Consider the following 24,202-nt stretch of genomic DNA (forward strand, 5'->3'; position numbering starts at 1 on the left):
CTGAATAACTGAATTATGCACCTAAAAACAGGAGGTAAAACAACAAAATAAGTCAGTAGACTTTGATTTTATCTAGTAAGGCAGAGACCTTGCACAAACAGTATATATTCAAAAGAGCTCAACGCTTTATTCAAAGGTTGCTGCTTCACTGTCTCCAGACTGAAGTAGACAGGAAGGAGGTGGTGGTGGCCACAAGTTATTACTGTGTGTTTTCTAATGGTTACAAGAGAGATGTGGAAGTAGAGGAACAAGTCTGTATGATCTTCACACAGTGCTCATTTGAAGTGCAAAACAACATGGGCAGCATCTTATATTATGGTCTATTATACATGTACCTTCAGACAGGTGAGTGATATTATATACCAATTCTTGTTATGTAATATGATGTGATGTGACATGTAGGCCCTTATTCATTTCACTTTTTTTTCCTATGATTTCAACTAGATGATAATTTTAATTTCTCTGTTTAAAATAACATTTTAGCGGTGCACGCTGCAATTGACAAAAATGAACCACAAAGTAGGCCAAAAGGTACGGTCAAAATAATTATGAAGGTTTTTTTTTTATTTTGTGTTTTCTTTTTTGTTTTTTGTTGTTGCTTGCTGGTGGCTTAAAAGGCTTTTTATTGATGAGGTCTGAATATATCACCTAGGAGAAAACTTAGGAAAAAAAGTTATTTTAAAGAGAAGATGAAATAATAATTCCTAGGAGAAAACTAAGGAGAAAAGGTTAATTGCATATGGGCAGCATGGTGGCGTAGTAGATAGAACTCTTATCTTTCAGCGCTGGGTACCTGGTTCTAATCTAAACCAGGGCACTATCTGCATGGAGTTTGTATGTTCTACCCGTGTCTGCATGGGTTTCCTCTGCACACTCTGGTTTCCTCTTACATCCCAAAAACATACAGATACTTTAATTGGCTTCCCCCAAATTGACCCTAGACTATGATGGATGTTCTGTAGGACTATGGTAGGGATTAGATTGTAAGCTCCTCCAAGGGAGAGTTAGTGACAAGAGTATGTACTCTGTAAAGTGCTAAAAATTCTTTCCAAATGCTGATCAATCAGTGCTGTTAAAACCAAATAAGGGGGAATGTGGTTGATTCACAAAGCAGCATTACGGTAACACATAGATGTGCATGTTATTTTACGCAAGTAAAAGTTTATGTACGTAAAGGCAAACCTTAATGCCCATTAATATATAATGGCCAAGCAAGCAGATAATGTATGAGCAGACACAAACATTGTATCCGTTATCAGCTTACTCACCTGTTATTTTACGTGGTAAGCCAAATAAAAAAGGGTTCTCAGTAGCATCACTCATATGTTATAATGTAACAATTTGTTTATATCAATACATTTACATAATAATAGCAAACATTTAAAATATATCTCATATCTCGTCCACCTTGAAAAAGGTGCAACAAGTTCACTATGGGCCTGATTCACAAAGCGGTGCAAAGTGTTTGAAAAGCCCTTTATCACGCCTAAACTCAGTTTAGGCGTGATAAAATGAAACTCGCGCGAAATTCCCGCGCGCAAAGTGCAGTGCGCGCGATGCGCCCATTAAACCCTATGGGCGCTGCGCGCGGAATTACGCGATTGTGCGCGTAAAACTTTGCGCACGGGACTTTGCGCGCGATAAAGAGCACAAATCGGTGCTAACTCAGCAGTGCAAAGGTTATCACGCCTAAAGTCTTTTAGGCGTGATAACTGAGTTATCACCGCTTTGTGAATCAGGCCCAATGAGTCCGTGCAGTAAAATGTGGGTTCTGTATATGTGTTTTAATAGACCACAAATCAAAAGAAAAATTATGTTATATATATATATATATATATATATATATATATATATATATATATATATATATATATATATATAATATAATATACAACTCTACCAATCAATCTTTCAATCCACAAAATAGCTTTATTAACTGCTTGCCGACCGCGTCACGCCGAAGGGCGTGACCACGTTGGCAGCCCCAGGACTGCCTAACGCCAATCAGCGTAAGGTCCTTGGGGCTCGCAGTGCAGGAGATCGCGTGCAGGCTGTGAGCGCATCTCCTGTTGGTAGGCAGAGCTGAGCTCCACCTTCAATCTCCAAGTGACGATCGCCGCTCTGTAGACTGTTAGACAGCGAAACCGCCATCTAATTACCTTGTACAGCACTGCGATCTGCAGCAGCGCTGTACTGGGCACAGCCCCCCTGGGCCACTAGAGAGCGATCGGCTCTCATAGGCAGAAGCCTATCACAACTTATTGCCAGTATTGGCTGGCTAGTGGGAGGGAGGGGTTTGAGAAAAAAATAGTAAAAAATAATAAAAAAATAAAGACATAAATATTTATAAAAAAAATAAACACTAGGGCTCTGTTGGTGGGCAGAAAAGGGGGGGATCACTTGTGTGCTGTGTTGTGCGGCCCTGCAGCTTGGCCTTAAAACTGCAGTGGCCTATTTAAAAAAAAAATGACCAGGTCTTTAGGGGGATTTAACACTGTGGTCTTCAAGAGGTTAGGGATGTGTCCTCACATAAATAAATATAATTAAAAACAATACAAAAAAAAACCTAATTATTGTTTAGGAATTTATATTATGGATAGTGTTGCGTTGTGATGATTTTTGGAAATGTGTTTTTTCTTTGTGGCATTTTAAGATTAGTAAATGAGGTTCGCTTTTTTAATAGTATATTTTAGTGCAACCAACTTCAGATCGTCACAAAATTACCAATGTAAACCTCAGTTTAAAAAACAAAAACTGCCAAACAAAATAATGGCACTTGGAAGCATATACGGTATGATGAGCAGCTATTGGAAGTGCCCTAATAGTTTATAATATATTACAAGGGAAGTTATGCACTTACCTCCAAAAATGATCTAGGGTAGGGTTGGCCCACTTCATCCAGTGCTGTGCCCGCAAGGAATTTCACACTGTAAGTATACAATACATATATAGAAATAAAACATCAATAAGCACATATCATTCTAAAGTGCACAAACCTATATACATGTGTTTTAGTCTTATAAAAAAATGCATTCATTTTTTTTTCTTTGTGTAAAACAACATTTTTTTTCATGCTATACATAAAAGATACACTTAAAGGAGGAATGGAAAACAATTTCAAACAGTAAATCCTTTGTTATAATATATGCTTTTTCTTTTTCATTGCAAGAATTGTAACATCATGCAAAATTTACAACAATATTGCTGTATTTTGTGTGACAATCTCATATTTACTTCAAAATGTAAAGCCTACCTAGGTTTTGCAACTGAATGCCATCACTAACAAGCTATCACGTAAAAGCCAAGGTGTTCAAAGGAGTCTCTGCACTTTTTTTTAATAAACTCTATAAAATGAACCTCCCTCTAACGGCTGGTGCACACCAAAACCTGCTAGCAGATCCGCAAAATGCTAGCAGATTTTGAAACGCTTTTTCTTCTTTTTCTGTAGCGTTTCAGCTAGCGTTTTGCGGTTTTGTCTAGCGGTTTTGGTATAGTAGATTTCCTGTATTGTTACAGTAAAGCTGTTACTGAACAGCTACTGTAACAAAAAACGCCTGGCAAACCGCTCTGAAGTGCCGTTTTTCAGAGCGGTTTGCGTTTTTCCTATACTTAACATTGAGGCAGAAACGCACCCGCAATCCAAAAAATGCCTCACCCAGGCATTTTTCGTTTCTTCAAAACGCCTGCCGCTCTGGTGTGCACCACCCCATTGAGATACATTGACCAAGCAGATCCGCAGCCGCAAGCGGATCTGAAAACGCCCAAAAAGCCGCTCGGTGTGCACCAGCCCTAAGAGAGATAATGTGGGTTCTGAGAGGTTGGTCTCATTACTTTCTATTTGAATATGCCTGTTCACTTCTGATTAGCTGTTTGTTGGACACACTGAACCTTTAGGGTGGTGGGGGGCAGTTGGGATTTGGGTGTGGGGTGAGCTGCTGGGACTGTTTGTGTGGTTTGTACTATTTATGTTTTCTAAAAAATGTAATACAATTTTGCATAAAAAAAAAATGATCTAGGTTGTGATCAGAGTTAAATCCCTTCATTACCTGGTATTTGGACACACACATTATATAAAAGAGAAGTGTTCTCATTCAAATAACTTTTTCTCATAAGTTTTCTAATGGGTGATAATTAAACATTTTTTAATAAGATGCTCCTTAAAGTGAATGGTTACCGAGTAAAAAAAAAAAAGCCAGATAGTAAGGATTAGTACTTTCCTTGCTTGCTTGTGACTAAAAGCCAACGTGTACCGATTCAAAAAAAAAAGTCAGATACTCACCTAAGGAGAGGGAAGGCTCGGTCCTAATGAGCCTTCCCTCTCCTCTCCCGGTGCCCAGTGGATCCTCCATTCAAATCCCCCGCCGCGGGGGACTTCGGAAGTCTGAGGGCTCCCAAAGACGGGCCGCTCCATACTGCGCACGCGCGAGTGCATCATAGACCTGCGCGAGTGTGTCATAGTGGGCACTCGAGCATGCACAGTATGGAGCGGCCCGTCTTCGGGAGCCCGAGTGCTCCCGAAGACTTCCGAAGTGGCAGTATTTGACCAAACTGGTCGAATACTGCAACAGGGGGGTCGTAAGCGGGACCGGGCACTGGGAGAGGAGAGGGAAGTCTCATTAGGACCAAGCCTTCCCTCTTCTTAGGTGAGTATCTGACTTTTTTTTTTTAATCGGTACACATTGGCTTTAAGTCACAAGCAAGAAAGGAAAATACTAATCCTTACTAATCCTAGAATAATTTTGACAGTACTTTTTCACCTGCAGAGTGCCGAAAAGTTATTTTGAAGATAAGATGGCCATATGCAATTCACTTTTTCTCCTATGTTTTCTCCTAGGATATCATTTTTCATCTTCTGTTTAAAATATCTTCAACTGAAAAAGTACCAAACAGTAGGTGAAAAAGTACTGTCATAATTATATTGAGTATTTCATTGCTTGCTGGTAGCTTAACCAGTTCACGTTCACGTTCCACGGTTTTAATCCCCGAAGGTTCCTGATATTTTTTACACTTTATCTGTGTCGCTTTGATACAGCAGTAACATTTTAATTACTTATACCACCTTAGTGATATACGGTAGACTAAATTTGGTGTGTCCATGGTGCAGGGGCATCTTGTGGATGTTCCCCCCCAATTATTATGTCCCTCTTGCAGGGGTGCCACTAGAAATCACTGGGTCCCCTGCGAAAGTTTGGATGGGGCCACCTCTCCTCCCTGAACCCCCTCGCTTTCTGCACCGGTAAACTGAAAACCGATGTTATTTAATTGGCTAGTACACACTTGAATGTGTTTTCCCCATGCAGAGAAAAGCAGACAGCTGTGAAGCACTGCAGGCATTTTCTCTATCAATTACATTAGCTTCTGTGACAAAATGTGCATGTTTTCACACATACAGACACACACGGGGCTTGATTCACTAAACCGTGATAACTCATTTCACCGCCATTTTTGCGTGCATGTTCGCGTTTGTGCACAATTGCGAATTATTGCGCGCAATCACAAATTTTCACACTTCGTGTTTGCAAATGATAATTCTTGATTGCGCGCGATAATTCGCAATCGCACACAAACGTGAAATTGTGCGTTAAAATGGCCATGATATGAGTTATCACTGTTTAGTGAATGAAGCCCATGGTGTGCAGAAAACACATACATAAAACCAACAGACTTGTGCTCCCAGCCTCAGCTTATTACACTCACTCTATCCTCCTCTGCTGACGCAAAACTGGCTCTTCAGACTTCTCCAGCATTACTACAGTACTGAGCACTTGGGGAAGGGTATAAAGGTTGGGCACTGGGCGCTGTACACAAGAGCCTTCTGCACACTGAATAGGGACTGTCTAAAAATCTTTGTCTGTAAAACTTTGTTTGATTTCTTATCAGCAACTGAGCAGATGCAGTCATCAGAACAATTATGAAGAGAGCAGAAAGTTTTTTTCTCTCGGTGCCCTTAGTTGTCAGTCTCTCCGGAGTCAGGACAGGGAAAAGAAACTTTTCCCCCCATGGGGCCCCCTGCAGCCTGAATGACGGAGTCATAGTCCCGCCTCCAAGACCAACGGGTCCTGATAACAATCAGAGCGGCGGTGATTAGCAGGGCTAGCTGGAGCACCCTGCCTGTTTGGCCGCTCTGTCTGGAGGCGAAGGGGAAGCCGCGGCATGCACCAGTGTACACTGCTTTGAGCGGCAGCTGCCGCGCATGAATGGATTACATGAATGGAGCACAATTAAGAGTAGCTCAGTATGGAGGTTTAGAGGACATCGGTATGGTGGTGGTTGATACTAGTGGGCGTCGGTTTGTGGCTCGGATCGGCACCTGCCGCACAAGAATGGATTACATGAATGGAGCACAACTTGAGGACATCGGTATGGTGATGGTTGATACTAGTGGGCATTGGTTTGTGGCTCGGATCGGCAGCTGCTTCGCATTAATGGATTACATGAATGGGGCACAATTTAGTGCGGCTAAGGACGGAGGCAACTAGAGAGATAGAAGAGGACAGCCGTATGGTGGTGGTTGATACTAGTGGGGACACCTTTGCATGGTCGGTTTGCGAGGAAAAAAAGTGCGTCTTAAGGTCTGAAAAATACGGTATATATATATATATATATATATATATATATATATATATATATATATATATATATATATATATATATATATATATATATGCTTTCTTTGGGTGATTTTTTTTTTCCTGAACTATTTAATAGTTATTTTATGAGGAAAAATAGGACGACCGATAAATGCAGAAAATACACATTTATTCCTTCTTCACCCTTCCTAATTTTCACATGACTCATCCAACAGTTATAAAACACATAAAAATTAATTATTTTGCCCTTAGCAGGTAAAATTATACCCTCTTTCCCTGAAAATAAGACCTACCCTGAAAATAAGCCCTAGCTGAATTTTGAGCATGCTTGAAATATAAGCCCTACCCCGAAAATAAGCCCTAGCGGAAGTTAAAGAGGAGGAAGAGGCAGCCAGTAAGTGGGGACACAGTGGTGCAGTGCCAATCGGGCACTGATCCTGTCATCCCAGCACACAGAAAGGTTATCAGCTGTGTGCAGGGAAGACAGGTCAGGTGCCTGATCAGTACAGTAGCATACTTTCAAATCCATGAACATCACAGTACAAAGGAACAGGAAATGTTCTGCTGAGAGACACTTCCTAATAGAAATATAAGACATCCCCTGAAAATAAGCCCTAGCACAACTTTTAGAGCAAAAATTAATATAAGACATTGTCTTATTTTCGGGGAAAGACGGGTACCCCATATGCCATATTTTATTAAAATCTGAGCATGTGGCAGACAGTTATTCCCAGCCTGTGCGTCTATAGCGATCAGATGCGTTCGCTATGGTGACAGTTTGGGAGGCCATACTGCCGTAAAGATGCATCGCCGAGTGATACACCTGTAGATCACTGGGGCCCCAAACTTTCAGCCTAGCAATTGCATCTGTTCGCTTCAAGCGGCAGTCATCAGTCAAGATTCTATAAACAGGTATAGGTATTGCAGGGGTTAACAATGGTTTAATAGGCTAGGCTGGGGTTAAAACTTAATTGGGGATAAGAAAAACAAGAACACTTTTTATTTTATTGCGACCATGGCATTTTAATTTAATTTTTTTTTTTACTTTTAAAACTTTTTTTTTTTGCTTAACTTTATGAATGATAGTTGCTATTGCTAGCAGAAATCATTCACTTTTAATACAGGCTTGTGCATGTGCACAAGTGTGCCCAAGCACATGCACGAGTGTGCTCAATCAGGTGCATGTACTGGTGTAAGCACGCGCATGTGCCTGCGCGGCAGCGGGCAGCAGTGTTTAATGCAGGACGTACATCCTGAAACCTGTAGCTGCACTAAACAGGACGTAGAATCTACATCCTGGAATGTAAACTAGTTAAAAGGCTTTTTATTGAAAGGTGTGAAAAGATCTCCTAGGAGAAAACTTGGGAGAAAAGGTACATTGTATATGGACCAAGGCATCCATAGCACACTGGAATTGAAGCAAACAGGTCAAATAGTGCTGCTGCTTAAAAAAAAGTTATCTAGCTTGGACGTTTTTTTCTTTTTTGGAAGGGAAGTGAAAGAGTAACTTGACTGCTATTTTGAACTTTATTCAGAGAGGGACTGAATCATGCTAGCACTGTAGAACAAAGCTGTGGTATGAATCACTCATTCATCATTGTTACTTCCTGCTGTCAGTGGATTATTGTAACATATTATTTTCAAGTGCAGTATGCAATCATGAGAAAACAATATACATCCTTTTTAAATTACAGGTACAGGTTGCCCAGCAAGCTCATGGTGAACCAGAAGTCCTAGAAGTGTGTAAGGGGCTTAAAGGAATCATCAGACAATGATAAAGGAAATCCGATTTACTTACCTGGGGCTTTCTCCAGCCCCATGCAGCTCTGTCCTACGCTGTGGGGACCCCAGCCGCTGGCCCGGGGTCCCCACACGGTGCAGAGGAAGACCTCGAGGTCATCCTTACTGTGCCTGAGTGAAGCGGCGCTGTCAATCAAGCCCACATTGAGCCCTAAGACCGCTCAACGCCAATTGGAGTGAAGTTCTCAGGCGGGGTTTTGCAGGAGATTGCGCGCATCTCCACTTAAATGACGGACCTCAGCTCAGTCAACAGTCTCCTAGCGCCGATCACCGTCTATTTACACTATACAATGCTGTGATCTACAGCAGCGCAGTACTGGGGACAGCCGTGTGACACAGCTGTCCCCCTAATATGCACAGGAGTGATCGGCTGTCATAGGCTGAAGTCTATGACAGCCGATTGCTGTGATTGGCTGGCGGGGGAGGGAGGGATGGGAATAAAAAAAAATAGTAAAATTTATTAAAAAAACAACAACAAATAAATACACGAAAAAATAAGCAAACATGTCGGCAAGGATCAGAGCCCACCAACAGAAAGCTTTGTTGGTGTGCAGAAAAGGGGTGGGGGATCCCTTGTGTGCTGAGTTGTACGGCCCTGCAGTGAGGCCTTAAAGCTGCAGTGGCCATAATTGTAAAAAATGTCCTGGCCACTAGGGGGGTGTAAGCCTGTGGTCCTCAAGAGGTTAAATAATAATACAGATTCTGGCTATGAATCTGCAAATATAGCTGTGATAGAAATATCCTTGGACTTGGGCACTGAAGCATAATTTATATTAAGAAAAAGGCAAAGTAAGAAAAAAATATTTTTCTTAATTGAAGACGTAACTATAACTGATATAGAAGAGCATTATATTATCATCTGTTGTCAAATTCCATCATCAACAGGCCAGCCCGCCACTGGCCAAACACCATCTTGGACTTCTCCAGACGAAGACTTTTAATTGCTGCTTGGACTTTCAAATCATTCAGCTTAACCATGGTATTTTGAATTTCTATCAGACATTCTATTAATTTTTCATCTTTGCCTCATTCTATCCAACCAATCCGTTCAAGCGCGCAGATATATTAATTTGCTAGGTAATGTATATTTTTTGTGTATCCTATCCTATAAAACCCCACTGTCCCTGCGTCCTCTCTTGTCCCTGTGTCCGTGTTTTTGCGCTACTGCACATGTGTAGCACGCGGGTGGCCGTTGGGACAGGAGGAGGACAGGGCCAATGGGCAGACGTGTGCGCATGGTGTGTGGGCCGGCGTGTGCACGCGGGGCACCGAGTGTGCACGTGTGGTGTGTGTGTGCACAATGTGCGCTCCGTGTAGGGGAGAGAGGCAGGGCGGGGGTCACGGCCAAAGACTAGCGCACGTTTTTAAACGGGCCTTAGGTCTAGTAGTTTTATAATAAACTAACGATTTAATTGTTCCAGTTTTGTCCTTGTATCTGGTTATTCTGATTTATCCTAAGATCTCCATGTCCTAAGAAAGAGACACCCTACCGCATTGTCTTATTTAATTGTTGCTTTGTTAGCTGGGTTGCAAATAACCGTTTCTTTCCTTTCGGAATAGCTAGCCAGGGTCCCTTTGCTCCGAATTAAAAACAAAGGGTGGTGTCTGCAATGCCATCAATTTTGAATGTGAAATCGATAATTTTATTTTACCAATTGTACATACAATCGAGATTGTATCATGTATGGACACACCAACAAATCTTAAACATTTATTGTGCTCACAGTGAATTTGCACTGTATGGCAACTGTAGCATAGTGAATGAGATGTGTAAGGCAACTGTAGCATAATACGAAAAAGGAGACGAACCGAGAGCCCGGTATGGTGTAGTATGTATAGGCAAATGGATAATGGAACGAGTATAAATTAGGTACTCACAAACCAGGGTTACCTCCAGGCAACCACTGTATACGCAGGTGAGGAGATTAGCCTGTCCTCACTCAGGATTAAGAAGTCGCTCTCTGTAGACTAGAAAACAAGAAGGGGTATCCCCCTCCACCAAGAGTGGATATAAGACGTGTTTATATTTGAGAACAGAGGCGCCCGAAGAATAAAAACAGTATTTAAAAGTTTTAAAAATTGCGTAGGAGGCAGTGGTGGACTTACCTCCCTCAAGCAGGCACAACAACTGTGTATTCAAAAAAGGGGAATATTTTTTGGTATACTCCAAAGGTACATCGCAACGCGTCTCGCAGGTCAAGCCCGCTTCATCAGGCAAATACAGGAAGGAGCACACAACAGCAGTATGTCTAGGTAGCACTTGAGGCGCCAAGTGCTACCTAGACATACTGCTGTTGTGTGCTCCTTCCTGTATTTGCCTTTGAATACACAGTTGTTGCGCCTGCTTGGGGGAGGTAAGTCCACCACTGCCTCCTACGCAATTTTTAAAACTTTTAAATACTGTTTTTATTCTTCTGGCGCTTCTGTTCTCAAATATAAACACATGTAGCATAATACGACAATATTGGCGGGTGACGTGTCACACTCACCTGTTGTCATCTGCCCCATGTGTCTCTTGGTTCTCACTTGACATCTGCTCCGTGTGATTTCCTTTTTGAGCTCATTTTAATGAGGTAGAACATAAGAGATGTCATTGGCCTCAATTCACTAAGGGCAGTTCAATAAAATAATTTTGGTCGGTCAAATACTGCATTCAATATCTTACACTTTTTTTCCAAATCACTTCGATTTACTTGCATGCCGTAGAAGTTCAGTAATTTACAGAACAAACATGCTTCAATTCACTATGCCCTGCTTTGTAAGTCTCACTTACCAGCTGTGGAGCCGGTCAGCGGTGAAGCAGGACGCTGTGTGCATGAGTTTTCTGTGCAATGCATCCTGTCATCACTTTAGATGTGCTGCAGCCACCAGAGGGAGCTCTTCTGTATGCCAGAATACAAATATGCACATCTAAAGGGATAATTATTATTTATTGTATTTATAATGCGCCAACATATTACGCAGCACTGGACAATAAATAGGGATACATACAATGTAAACTAGGGGTGGCAAATAGAGAGGTAGCAAACAGTTATGTTACATAGCACAAGGTTGTCCATGCAAACAGGGTATAAGATGCATGATCATGTGATTTCACAGAGATCCAGCAATTCAAGTCTGATCTAGTCCATGGGAAGGGTGTGATAGCTGGGGTTGCAAGATCATGAAGGACACACTACGGGTGGAATAGACCCTGCCAAAGGGCTTGCTTGAAGGTGTTGAGGGAGCAATGCAGAAAAGACTCAAAAATGTCTCCTTCCCTTACACTGTGAGAGTGATGTCCCACCTCCCAGAGTATCAGACCAAATCAAATTGAGAAGCAGGGCTGTGTAGCTCTACCCATTGGCTGCCTAGCTCTCCCCATTGGCTGTCTGTCAATGTTAATGCATGGAGAGAGCATGGAGAGAGTGAGTTGTCCTCTGCTAAGGGCTGGAGAAAAATACCGAACACTTTTGTGTGAATTATCAAATGGGTAAATCTTTGTCAATTGCAATTTCTTGAGGTTTTTTACCGCACAAATTGGTAATTTACCTCACTAGTTCGTCATTTCTATTTTCTGTGTGGTGATAGGTTTAGTGAATCGGAATTTGGGAAGGTGTCCAGTAAAATCATCTGTTTTCTGCATTACCGAATGTGGTAATGCTTAGTGAATTGAGGCCATTCTAGTGGTTTTGCTGCTATTAAAACTGTACAGACCTCTTTTTCTTATGTCATCCATTTGTTATTGTGTATTAGGTGTGTCGGGTGCAGCATCCTGTGGACAACAAAGAAATGTATCTGGTGTGGAAGGAGGCAATATTGTTCTACCTGTGAATCACACTCGCATCATAGACATCAGCTGGATGACTAATTCCTCTCATCATTTTGCTACGACATTTTCAGATAAACCTATTGATATTCGAGATGAGAAGAACTATAAAGGACGGCTTAATGCCATATCGAATGGATCCCTACAAATTACCAATCTGATCATCAAAGACCAAGGAAAATACACAGCAGATATACAGAGTGATGGAGGAGACAAATGCACACAGATATATTTTCTTGCAGTATATAGTAAGTTATTGTTATGTACTGAACTGCAAGTTCCCTGTGAGATGCAGATGCCCTGGAGCAAACCCAAATCATACTTAAAGGGAACCAGAGACGAGGATACTGAAAAATGAACAAAGCTTTTATACATACCTGGGGCTTCCTCCAGCCCCATAAGCCTGGATCGCTCGCACGCCGCCATCCTCCGCTTCCTCTATCGCCGCTACCGGGTCCCGTCACTTCCGGCGGACGCGGCCAATTATCCGCATGAACAGGGGCTCCCTCCATACCCGTACGCATGCAGCTGCGCAGTATGGAGCCACACGCGTACGGGTATGGAGGGAGCCCCTGTGATGCGGACAATTGGCCGCGTGCTGCCGCCGACTGGCGGAAATGACGGGACCGGTACCGGCTGATCCAGGCAGCGGAGGACGGCGGCGTGGGAGCAATCCAGGCTTATGGGGCTGGAGGAAGCCCCAGGTATGTATAAAAGCTTTTAACTATTTTATCTCTGGTTCTCTTTAAGCCACAAAAAACTGCTTATATTGTGATTAGCTTGACCTGTTTCACAGTGAGCAGATCCGCTGGCTTCTCATATTTTTCTTACATATTTCCATTTAAAATCAAGACAGCTCCCTAGTTCACAAAAGATAAAAGGGATAGTGTGATTGATTTCTGCAAAGGCCATATAAGCCATGGCTTTTGGCACTGATGCATATAGAGGGACAGACAGCTTAAAATAGAATAGAAAGTCTGTACATGGCTGGGCTGCTTCACATAGTGGTGAGTACATTGGAGGGACATGGTACATGGTTGGAAGAGGGAGCTGCACAGAATAGTTGGGATTCTGCAGATGGTTTTCTGCATCTGCACATGTAAAAGAGAGACTGCTGAACATGGAAAAAACAGCTCCTAAAACTCCAAGGATTTTCCTAAGGCCCGGTTCACACTTGTGTGAGAGTGGCAAACGGATCTGTGAAAACTGATCTGAACACCAGTTTATCAGCACTCAGTTTCCGTTCCACTGCTTCGGTTCCGTTTCCACACATTCCACACGCGATTTTGTCAACGGTGATATGCGGCGATTCCGCACCGCACTAGTGGAAACGGGCCCTAAGACTTGCAGAATTGCAACAGAGGAAAATGTTGCATTGTGTGTTGTACCTACAATGCAAGCATATAATAATAATATAGTATATATGAAAGTATGTTTCATTGCAACTGTAAAAACCCACGTCATCCGGTAATGCACAGCATGTCTCGCATAATTCCAATATTGTAGAAATGTACAGAGGCGCCAAAAGGATAAAATTCGCTAAAATCGTTAAAAATGTTAGGGAGGTGGTGGTGGACCAGCACAGCCAAAACAGACACGATGCTGTAGATTAACCACTTGAGGACTACAGTCTTTCTAACCCTTAAGGACCAGGCACTTTTTTTCCACTCAGACCACTGCAGCTTTCACGGTTTATTGCTCGCTCATACAACCTACCACCTAAATGAATTTTGGCTCCTTTTCTTGTCACTAATAAAGCTTTCTTTTGGTGCTATTTGATTGCTCCTGCGATTTTTACTTTTTATTATATTCATCAAAAAAGACATGAATTTTGGCAAAAAAATGATTTTTTTAACTTTCTGTGCTGACAATTTTCAAATAAAGTAAAATTTCTGTATACATGCAGCGCGAAAAATGTGGACAAACATGTTTTTGATAAAAAAAAAAACCATTCAGTGTATATTTATTGGTTTGGGTAAAAGTTATAGCGTTTACAAACTATGGTGCAAAAAGTGAATTTTCCCATTTTCAAGCATCTCTGACTTTTCTGACCCCCTGTCATGTTTCATGAGGGGCTAGAATTCCAGGATAGTATAAATACCCCCCAAATGACCCCATTTTGGAAAGAAGACATCCCAAAGTATTCACTGAGAGGCATAGTGAGTTCATAGAAGATATTATTTTTTGTCACAAGTAAGCGGAAAATGACACTTTGTGACAAAAAAAAGAAAAAAAAAAAGAATCCATTTCTTCTAACTTGCGACAAAAAAAAATGAAATCTGCCACGGACTCACCATGCCCCTCTCTGAATACCTTGAAGTGTCTACTTTCCAAAATGGGGTCATTTGTGGGGTGTGTTTACTGTCCTCGCATTTTGGGGGGTGCTAATTTGTAAGCACCCCTGTAAAGCCTAAAAGTGCTCATTGGACTTTGGGCCCCTTAGCGCAGTTAGGCTGCAAAAAAGTGCCACACATGTGGTATTGCCGTACTCAAGAGAAGTAGTAGAATGTGTTTTGGGGTGTATTTTTACACATACCCATGCTGGGTGGGAGAAATATCTCTGTAAATGACAATTTTTTCATTTTTTTTACACACAATTGTCCATTTACAGAGTTATTTCTCCCACCCAGCATGGGTATGTGTAAAAATACACCCCAAAACACATTGTACTACTTCTCCCGAGTACGGCGATACCACATGTGTGGCAGTTTTTGCACCCTAACTGCGCTAAAGGGTCCAAAGTCCAATGAGTACCTTTAGGATTTCACAGGTCATTTTGCGGAATTTGATTTCCAGACTACTCCTCACGGTTTAGGGCCCCTAAAATGCCAGGGCAGTATAGGAACCCCACAAATGACCCCATTTTAGAAAGAAGACACCTCAAGGTATTCCGTTAGGAGTATGGTGAGTTCATAGAAGATTTTATTTTTTGTCACAAGTTAGTGGAAAATGACACTTTGTGAAAAAAACAATAAAAATCAATTTTCCGCTAACTTTTGACAAAAAATAAAATCTTCTATGAACTCACCATACTCCTAACGGAATACCTTGAGGTGTCTTCTTTCTAAAATGGGGTCATTTGTGGGGTTCCTATACTGCCCTGGCATTTTAGGGGCCCTAAACCGTGAGGAGTAGTCTGGAAATCAAATTCCGCAAAATGACTTGTGAAATCCTAAAGGTACTCATTGGACTTTGGGCCCTTTAGCGCAGTTAGGGTGCAAAAAAGTGCCACACATGTGGTATCGCCGTACTCGGGAGAAGTAGTACAATGTGTTTTGGGGTGTATTTTTACACATACCCATGCTGGGTGGGAGAAATAACTCTGTAAATGGACAATTGTGTGTAAAAAAATCAAAAGATTGTCATTTACAGAGGTATTTCTCCCACCCAGCATGGGTATGTGTAAAAATACACCCCAAAACACATTGTACTACTTCTCCCGAGTATGGCAATACCACATGTGTGGCACTTTTTTGCACCCTAACTGCGCTAAAGGGCCCAAAGTCCAATGAGTACCTTTAGGATTTCACAGGTCATTTTGCGAAATTTGATTTCCAGACTACTCCTCACGGTTTAGGGCCCCTAAAATGCCAGTTCAGTATAGGAACCCCACAAATGACCCCATTTTAGAAAGAAGACACCCCAAGGTATTCCGTTAGGAGTATGGTGAGTTCATAGAAGATTTTATTTTTTGTCACAAGTTAGTGGAAAATGACACTTTGTGAAAAAAACAATAAAAATCAATTTTCCGCTAATTTTTGACAAAAAATAAAATCTTCTATGAACTCACCATACTCCTAACGGAATACCTTTGGGTGTCTTCTTTCTAGAATGGGGTCATTTGTGGGGTTACTATACTGCCCTGGCATTTTAGGGGCCCTAAACCGTGAGGAGTAGTCTTGAAACCAAATGTCGCAAAATGACCTGTGAAATCCTAAAGGTACTCATTGGACTTTGGGCCCCTTAGCGTACTTAGGGTGTAAAAAAGTGCCACACATGTGGTACCGCCGTACTCAGGAGAAGTAGTATAATGTGTTTTGGGGTGTATTTTTACACATACCCATGCTAAGTGGGAGAAATATCTCTGTAAATGACAATTGTTTGATTTGTTTTACACACAATTGACCATTTACATAGAAATTTCTCCCACCCAGCATGGGTATGTGTAAAAATACACCCCAAAACACATTATACTACTTTTCCTGAGTACGGCGGTACCACATGTGTGACACTTTTTTGCAGCCTAGGTGCGCTAAGGGGCCCAACGTCCTATTCACGGGTCATTTTGAGGCATTTGTTTTCTAGACTACTCCTCGCGGTTTAGGGCCCCTAAAATGCCAGGGCAGTATAGGAATCCCACAAGTGACCCCATTTTAGAAAGAAGACACCCCAAGGTATTCCGTTAGGTGTATGGCGAGTTCATAGAAGATTTTATTTTTTGTCACAAGTTAGTGAAAAATGACACTTTGTGAAAAAAAACCAATAAAAAATCAATTTCCGCTAACTTTTGACAAAAAATAAAATCTTCTATGAACTCGTCATACACCTAACAGAATACCTTGGGGTGTCTTTTTTTCTAAAATGGGGTCACTTGTGGGGTTCCTATACCGCCCTGGCATTTTACGGGCCCAAAACCGTGAGTAGTCTGGAAACCAAATGTCTCAAAATGACTGTTCAGGGGTATAAGCATCTGCAAATTTTGATGACAGGTGGTCTATGAGGGGGCGAATTTTGTGGAACCGGTCATAAGCAGGGTGGCCTTTTAGATGACAGGTTGTATTGGGCCTGATCTGATGGATAGGAGTGCTAGGGGGGTGACAGGAGGTGATTTATGGGTGTCTCAGGGGGTGGTTAGAGGGGAAAATAGATGCAATCAATGCACTGGGGAGGTGATCGGAAGGGGGTCTGAGGGGGATCTGAGGGTTTGGCCGAGTGATCAGGAGCCCACACGGGGCAAATTAGGGCCTGATCTGATGGGTAGGTGTGCTAGGGGGTGACAGGAGGTGATTGATGGGTGTCTCAAGGTGTGATTAGAGGGGGGAATAGATGCAAGCAATGCACTGACGAGGTGATCAGGGCTGGGGTCTGAGGGCATTCTGAGGGTGTGGGCGGGTGATTGAGTGCCCTAGGGGCAGATAGGGGTCTAATCTGATAGGTAGCAGTGACAGGGGGTGATTGATGGGTAATTAGTGGGTGTTTAGGGTAGAGAACAGATGTGAACACTGCACTTGGGAGGTGATCGGACGTCGGATCTGCGGGCGATCTATTGGTGTGGGTGGGTGTTCAGTTTGCCCGCAAGGGGCAGGTTAGGGGCTGATTGATGGGTGGCAGTGACAGGGGGTGATTGATGGGTGGCAGTGACAGGGGGTGATTGATGGGTGATTGACAGGTGATTGACAGGTGATCAGTGGGTTATTACAGGGAAGGACAGATGTAAATAATGCCCTGGCGAATTGATAAGGGGGGGTCTGAGGGCAATCTGAGCGTGTAGGCGGGTGATTGGGTGCCCGCAAGGGGCAGATTAGGGTCTGATCTGATGGGTAACAGTGACAGGTGGTGATAGGGGGTGATTGATGGGTGATTGATGGGTAATTAGTGAGTGTTTAGAGGAGAGAATAGATGGAAACACTGCGCTTGGGTGGTGATCTGATGTCGGATCTGCGGGCGATCTATTGGTGTGGGTGGGTGATCAGTTTGCCCGCAAGGGGCAGGTTAGGGGCTGATTGTTGGGTGGCAGTGACAGGGGGTGATTGATGGGTGATAGGTGATTGGCAGGTGATTGACAGGTGATCAGTGGGTTATTACATGGAAGGACAGATGTAATTAATGCACTGGTGAATTGATAAGGGGGGGGGGGGGGGGGTCTGAGGGCAATCTGAGCGTGTGGGCGGGTGATTGGGTGCCCGCAAGGGGCAGCTTAGGGTCTGATCTGATAGGTAACAGTGACAGGTGGTGAATAGGGGGTGATTGATGGGTGATTGATGGGTAATTAGTGGGTGTTTAGAGAAGATAACAGATGTAAACAATACATTTGGGAGGTAATCTGACGGCGGGTTTGCGGGCGATCTAATGGTGTGGGTGGGAGATCAGATTGCCCGCAAGGGGCAGGTTAGGGGCTGATTGATGGGTGGCAGTGACAGGGGGTGATTGATGGGTGATAGGTGATTGGCAGGTGATTGACAGGTGATCAGTGGGTTATTACAGGGAAGAACAGATGTAATTAATGCACTGGCGAATTGATAAGGGGGGGTCAGAGGGCAATCTGAGCGTGTTGGCGGGTGATTGGGTGCCCGCAAGGGGCAGATTAGGGTCTGATCTGATAGGTAAAAGTGACAGGTGGTGATAGGGGGTGATTGATGGGTGATTGATGGGTAATTAGTGGGTGTTTAGAGGAGAGAATAGATGTAAACAATGGATTTGGGAGGTGATCTGCGGGCGATCTATTGGTGTGGGTGGGTGATCACATTGCCCGCAAGGGGCAGGTTAGGGGCTGATTGTTGGGTGGCAGTGACAGGGGGTGATTGATGGGTGATTGATGGGTGATTGATGGGTGATTGACGGGTGATTGACAGGTTATCAGGGAAGATAGATGCATACAGTACACAGGGGGGAGGGTCTGGGGGGGGGTCTGGGGAGAATCTGAGGGGTGGGGGGTGATCAGGAGGGGGCAGGGGGCAGGGGGGGATATAAAAAAAAAAATAGCGTTGACAGATAGTGACAGGGAGTGATTGATGGGTTATTAGGGGGGTGATTGGGTGCAAACAGGGGTCTGGGGGGTGGGCAGGGGGGGGTCTGAGGGGTGCTGTGGGCGATCAGTGGGCGGGGGGGGGGCAGATCAGTGTGTTTGGGTGCAGACTAGGGTGGCTGCAGCCTGCCCTGGTGGTCCCTCGGACACTGGGACCACCAGGGCAGGAGGCAGCCTGTATAATACACTTTGTATACATTACAAAGTGTATTATACACTTTGTATGCGGCGATCGCGGGGTTAACATCCCGCCGGCGCTTCCGTATGGCCGGCGGGATGTTACGGCGGGTGGGCGGAGCCAGTTGCCGGGGGAAGCGCGCGTCATCAATGACGCGATCGCTCCCCCGGCATGCCTAAAGGACGCGCCGCCTGAAGGCGTATTGCGGTCCTTTAGGCATCCACTTTGCCGCCGCCCATGGGCTGTGGGCGGTCGGCAAGTGGTTAATGCAATGACAAATTTATTTGCATACTCCTAGAAACAACTGGCAACACGTTTCGCAGGCATATCCCCGCTTCCTCAGGCAATAAACAACAGGAGTGTCACACTGAAAATAACAGAGATAAAAGCATAATCAGGTAGCTGTGTGTGGCATTGTTGTATTATACGTATGTGATTGTGTATTGAGGGTCTCGCTGTTTGTGGAGGTACATGCTGTATGATAATGTGCTTATGGGGTGTAATTCAATCAGAAGGTGTACATATTTACTGGTGCAAAAAAGTTATTATCAACCAGGAGTCAAAGATATTTTTATACACATCTGTATAAAGGAAGCGGGGATATGCCTACAAAACGTGTTGCCAGTTGTTTCTAGGAGTATGCAAATAAATTTGTCATTACATTAATCTACAGCATCGTGTCTGTTTTGGGTGTGCTGGTCCACCAACGCCTCCCTAACATTTTTAAGAATTTTAGCGAATTTTATCCTTTTGGCGCCTCTGTACATTTCCACAATATTAGAAGTCCACCCCTGGTGGGGGAGTGTTACACCCTCTTTTTCTCCTATCCACAGAGAGCGACATCTTAGTCCTGAGTGGGGACAGGCCTAATCTCCTCACCTGCCTCAGCAGTGGTTGCCTTAGCGGTAACCCAGGTTTGTAAGTATAAATACTTACGATTCATATTTCTCTCCTGATTTCCAATACATACTACACTATATTGTGCAGCACGGTGGCGTAGTGGTTAGCGCTCTCGCCTTGCAGCGCTGGGTCCCTGGTTCGAATCCCAGCCAGGGCACTATCTGCAAAGAGTTTGTATGTTCTCTCCGTGTCTGCGTGGGTTTCCTCCGGGCACTCTGGTTTCCTCCCACGTTCCAAAAACATACAGATAAGTTAATTGGCTCCCTCTAAAAATTGGCCCTAGACTACAGTACTTACACTACATAATAATGGCAATGGTAGGGATTAGATTGTGAGCTCCTTTGAGGGACAGTTAGTGACAAGATATATATATACACTGTACAGCGCTGCGTAATATGTCGGCACTATATAAATACTAAATAATAATAATAATATATTGGGCTCTCGGTTTTCTGTTTTATACGCATAATTCCAATGTGTAGGTGTCAAAGTCCCATAACAATATAATCGCATTGCATTTGTGATGCAACACAACATGTCAGTGTGAAAGTAACCTTAACCAAAATTCCCTGTTCAGTGATTATTTTTCAGACATGCCAGGCAGTATCGAAAGATTATCACATCCTGAGAATTAATTCTCTCTATATTCCACTGAAGTTTTATAAGATGATACCTGTGATGAATGATGCGGAAATCGAGACGATTAGCGATTCTGTATCGTTCAGGCACAGCAGAACAGAATGACATTTTTGGTTTTTACCTTTTAAACAAATGTCTTTCCTTTCGCTCTCTCCTGAAGGGAAGCAAACCCCTCACCCACTTCCCCCAGTGTCCTGATAGTATGGAGAGGAATTTCACACATGGCTGACCCTCCTGCTGAGACCATTTGGTCTACAGTGCATTCCCAAAAAGAAACTAGATCCAACCAGTAGAGATAAGAGCTTCCCTCCAAAATCATACAATCCAACAAAGAGAACTTTAATGTATTTGTAATTCAAAATAGGCTTGGCACAGAAAGACAAAAATACATTTTCTGATACCCATAAACCAGTTCAATCATCCAACCGAATTACAATTTTCCAACTGTCAGGGGTCAGTCGGGAAACTGCTTTATTCAGCCTAAGCAGACCGAACGCGATAAAATAGGCATGTGTAGCCTCATTTGATACAGGATCGCATGACGCTTATGAATATAGTCTCGGATTTGCGATACGCCAATCTGGGGCGGAGTCACACAGATGATTAAAAAATGTTACATTTTCTGCTTTGAGTTCTGGGGGCGGCAACCTTGCTGCCAGGAGATAACCCCGCCTTCCCCCCACCTAGTTTGGAGGTAATCCAGCTCCAATTCTAAAGCCGCATCTACACGTGTAGATGTGGCTCCGATCCTCCTTATCAATCGAGCCGCTGATGCGGAAGAGGCGATCCGGCGGCTAATCGAGCCGCCAGATCGGAGCCGCATCTACGCGTGTAGATGCGTTTTAAGATTGTATAAATCTGGGGCCAGCAGAGCCCGCCTTGTCCTTCATCATTTCATCTGCTAAAGAAGAGCTTCGAGCATGTGTTCCACAGAAGGACCAAATGCATGCATTTTTCCAAGGACTCTTAAAGAGACTCCGTAACAAAAATTGCATCCTGTTTTTTATCATCCTACAAGTTCCAAAAGCTATTCTAATGTGTTCTGGCTTACTGCAGCACGTTCTACTATCACCATCTCTGTAATAAATCAACTTATCTCTCTCTTGTCAGACTTGTCAGCCTGTGTCTGGAAGGCTGCCAAGTTCTTCAGTGTTGTGGTTCTGTGATGCATCTCCCCCCTCCAGGCCCCTCTCTGCACACTGCCTGTGTATTATTTAGATTAGGGTAGCTTCTCGCTTCTCTCTTATCTTTTACAAGCTGGATAAATCCTCCTCTGAGCTGGCTGGGCTTTCACATACTGAGGAATTACATACAGGCACAGCTGTCTGCACTCTGCAGGAAGAAACAGCCTGACACTTCAGTGGAAGATAGCTGCAGGGGAAAAGAAACACACAAATGATCTCTTGAGATTCAAAAGGAAGGGTGTATACAGCCTGCTTGTGTATGGATGTATTTTCTATGTGTGGACATACTGTACATCAACCTACTTCCTGTTTTGGTGGCCATTTTGTTTGTTTATAAACAAACTTTTAAAAACTGTTTTTAACCACTTTTAATGCGGCGAGGAGCGGCAAAATTGTGACAGAGGGTAATAGGAGATGTCCCCTAACACACTGGTATGTTTACTTTTGTGCGATTTTAACAATACAGATTCTCTTTAATGCTCATTTAAACTGGACTCTTTTTCTTCATTCTCCAAATGGACTGCTCAGTAAGAACTTTCTGATTTTATCCCTTTTATTTTCAAGCTTTGTGTGTATATGTTAATTAGTGTATATAAATGTATGTAATGCATTTCTGTTGTTAAACGTTTAAAAAATTGTTTAGCGGTTATCACCTGTTGCTGAACATACACTATCATGCCTATTCTCCTGAAACCGCTACCCTGTGTTTATTAGAAGTGTACATTTATAACCCGTATGCGTGGATCTGGCAAAGATATTCAGATCTGACCCAGATTCCTGCATACTGCAAAGGGTTAACAGAGCGTTCTCGAAGTATTAGCATAATTACAGTAGCGGGCTGTGTAACCCGCTTGGTGGCAGATCTTTGAATTGTATGTGTGTGGTGAATCCTTTGGCGTCCGAACGCCCCTCCGCTAGTCAGTTCATCAAATTGCGAAGTCAGGTTACGCTTCGTGATGAGCAAAATGACAGTGTGAGAGGATTTCTGACTCTGATCGATTGACCCCGTCCGCAGACCGGCCTTGCGGTCTGTGACAATACCCTTTTTATCAACTTGGGTGCTTAACAACAAGCCGTTTTCACTCTTCCTTCAACAGACAAAACTCTGAGCAGCAGTACCACTGTGTCCAGCAAGACCGGCAACAATTACAAAGCAGGATCTGATGGTAATAAGTATTTTTACGATCTAGATTTTTACAATCAATCTTAATGCAACATAATTTACACATGTATGTATGTATGTTTTAGATGAGAACCACATTTTGAATGCAAACAATAACACCACTATTGACACTTCACAAAGATCAGGTAAGAAAAGCATGAAAGCTAAGCTTTATTTAAATTGTTTGGCTGAAGGGTTAATACTCTGCACAGCTATAAACCAACAGCTCTGGATACAGATATCAACACCCATAAACAGAGATAACAGAGAGTTCCAGAGCCATCAAGGCCAGTCTTTAGTTGGGCTCTCTTACCTAACCTATCCTACACAATGAACAGATCCACAAATGGGCACATGTCTGAATGGACAGAAAATGTGAGAGTTAACCAACTGGTCCAGAAACCCTGATCCATGAGGGGTCCAGCTAATGTCAAGTGAGCCACCAGAACTCTCTTTGGCCAGAAACGCACTAGGATCGATTTCTCATCGATAGTAATTTGAAAAAGCTCTTTCTAATGCAATTTTTTCTAAAATCACATCGCTCAAGTGGGATCATACCCATAGCATTACATTAGCAAGAGTTTTCAAATCGCAAAGCGCTCAGAAAATCGCTCCTAGTGGGTTTCTGGCCTAAAGGTTTTTTGTCCTTACAGATATTGGAAAAGTTATGGGTATCTAATGGCTTCATGTGTGCTGAGCTGGGCTTTTATTTTAGCTCTATGTTTATTCACCCTGCCCTGTGAGCTCTTCATATGCATGTTATTATTTTGCTTGAGTAAACTACCATTTTCCTTTAGTACATGATTGGGAGGGCTTTCTTAGGGGCTTTTCTTAGGGGCAAACTGCACAATTACCCGAGGGCCTCACGTTTAGGTTTGATGACAAGAAACCTGAGGCTCTCCATCACCTCTAGCCCTATGACGAATTTGGCAAAGTAAATTAAAGTGTCCAATATACTTACCAGACTCCATTGGATGGCTCCCTCCAGTCTACTCCTGTCTTATGACCCTCTCTCTCTGCTGGAATGTGTGAAGTAATTTCACTTAAAGGGAAGCGAGCAGTATTTTTAGCCCCTAGGGAATCTCAATAGCACATTAAAAATGTATGCTAGGTTAATCAATAAAAAAAAACATCGATTTTACCTCTTCTTTTAACATTTGTTTGTTAAGCCTTATCTACATGGTACAATTTTCCAT

The 24,202-nt window shown here is 43.1% G+C and overlaps 1 protein-coding gene across 2 annotated transcripts in view; it reads left to right on the forward strand.

The window, feature by feature from the left end:
* The first annotated feature begins 301 nt into the window (after window positions 1-301).
* The window catches only part of LOC137531739 (SLAM family member 5-like), an 83,300-nt gene continuing 59,399 nt past the window's right edge, over window positions 302-24,202 (forward strand). For both annotated transcript variants that reach the window (XM_068251706.1, XM_068251707.1), the window contains exons 1-4: window positions 302-345; window positions 12,126-12,446; window positions 22,942-23,010; window positions 23,093-23,152. In XM_068251706.1, coding sequence (XP_068107807.1) covers window positions 330-345; window positions 12,126-12,446; window positions 22,942-23,010; window positions 23,093-23,152 — 466 coding nt within the window. In that variant the 5' untranslated portion in view covers window positions 302-329. The remainder of the gene's footprint in view (window positions 346-12,125; window positions 12,447-22,941; window positions 23,011-23,092; window positions 23,153-24,202) is intronic.

The sequence above is a fragment of the Hyperolius riggenbachi genome, chromosome 9 (assembly GCF_040937935.1).
Source record: "Hyperolius riggenbachi isolate aHypRig1 chromosome 9, aHypRig1.pri, whole genome shotgun sequence".
NCBI classification, from domain to species: domain Eukaryota; kingdom Metazoa; phylum Chordata; class Amphibia; order Anura; family Hyperoliidae; genus Hyperolius; species Hyperolius riggenbachi.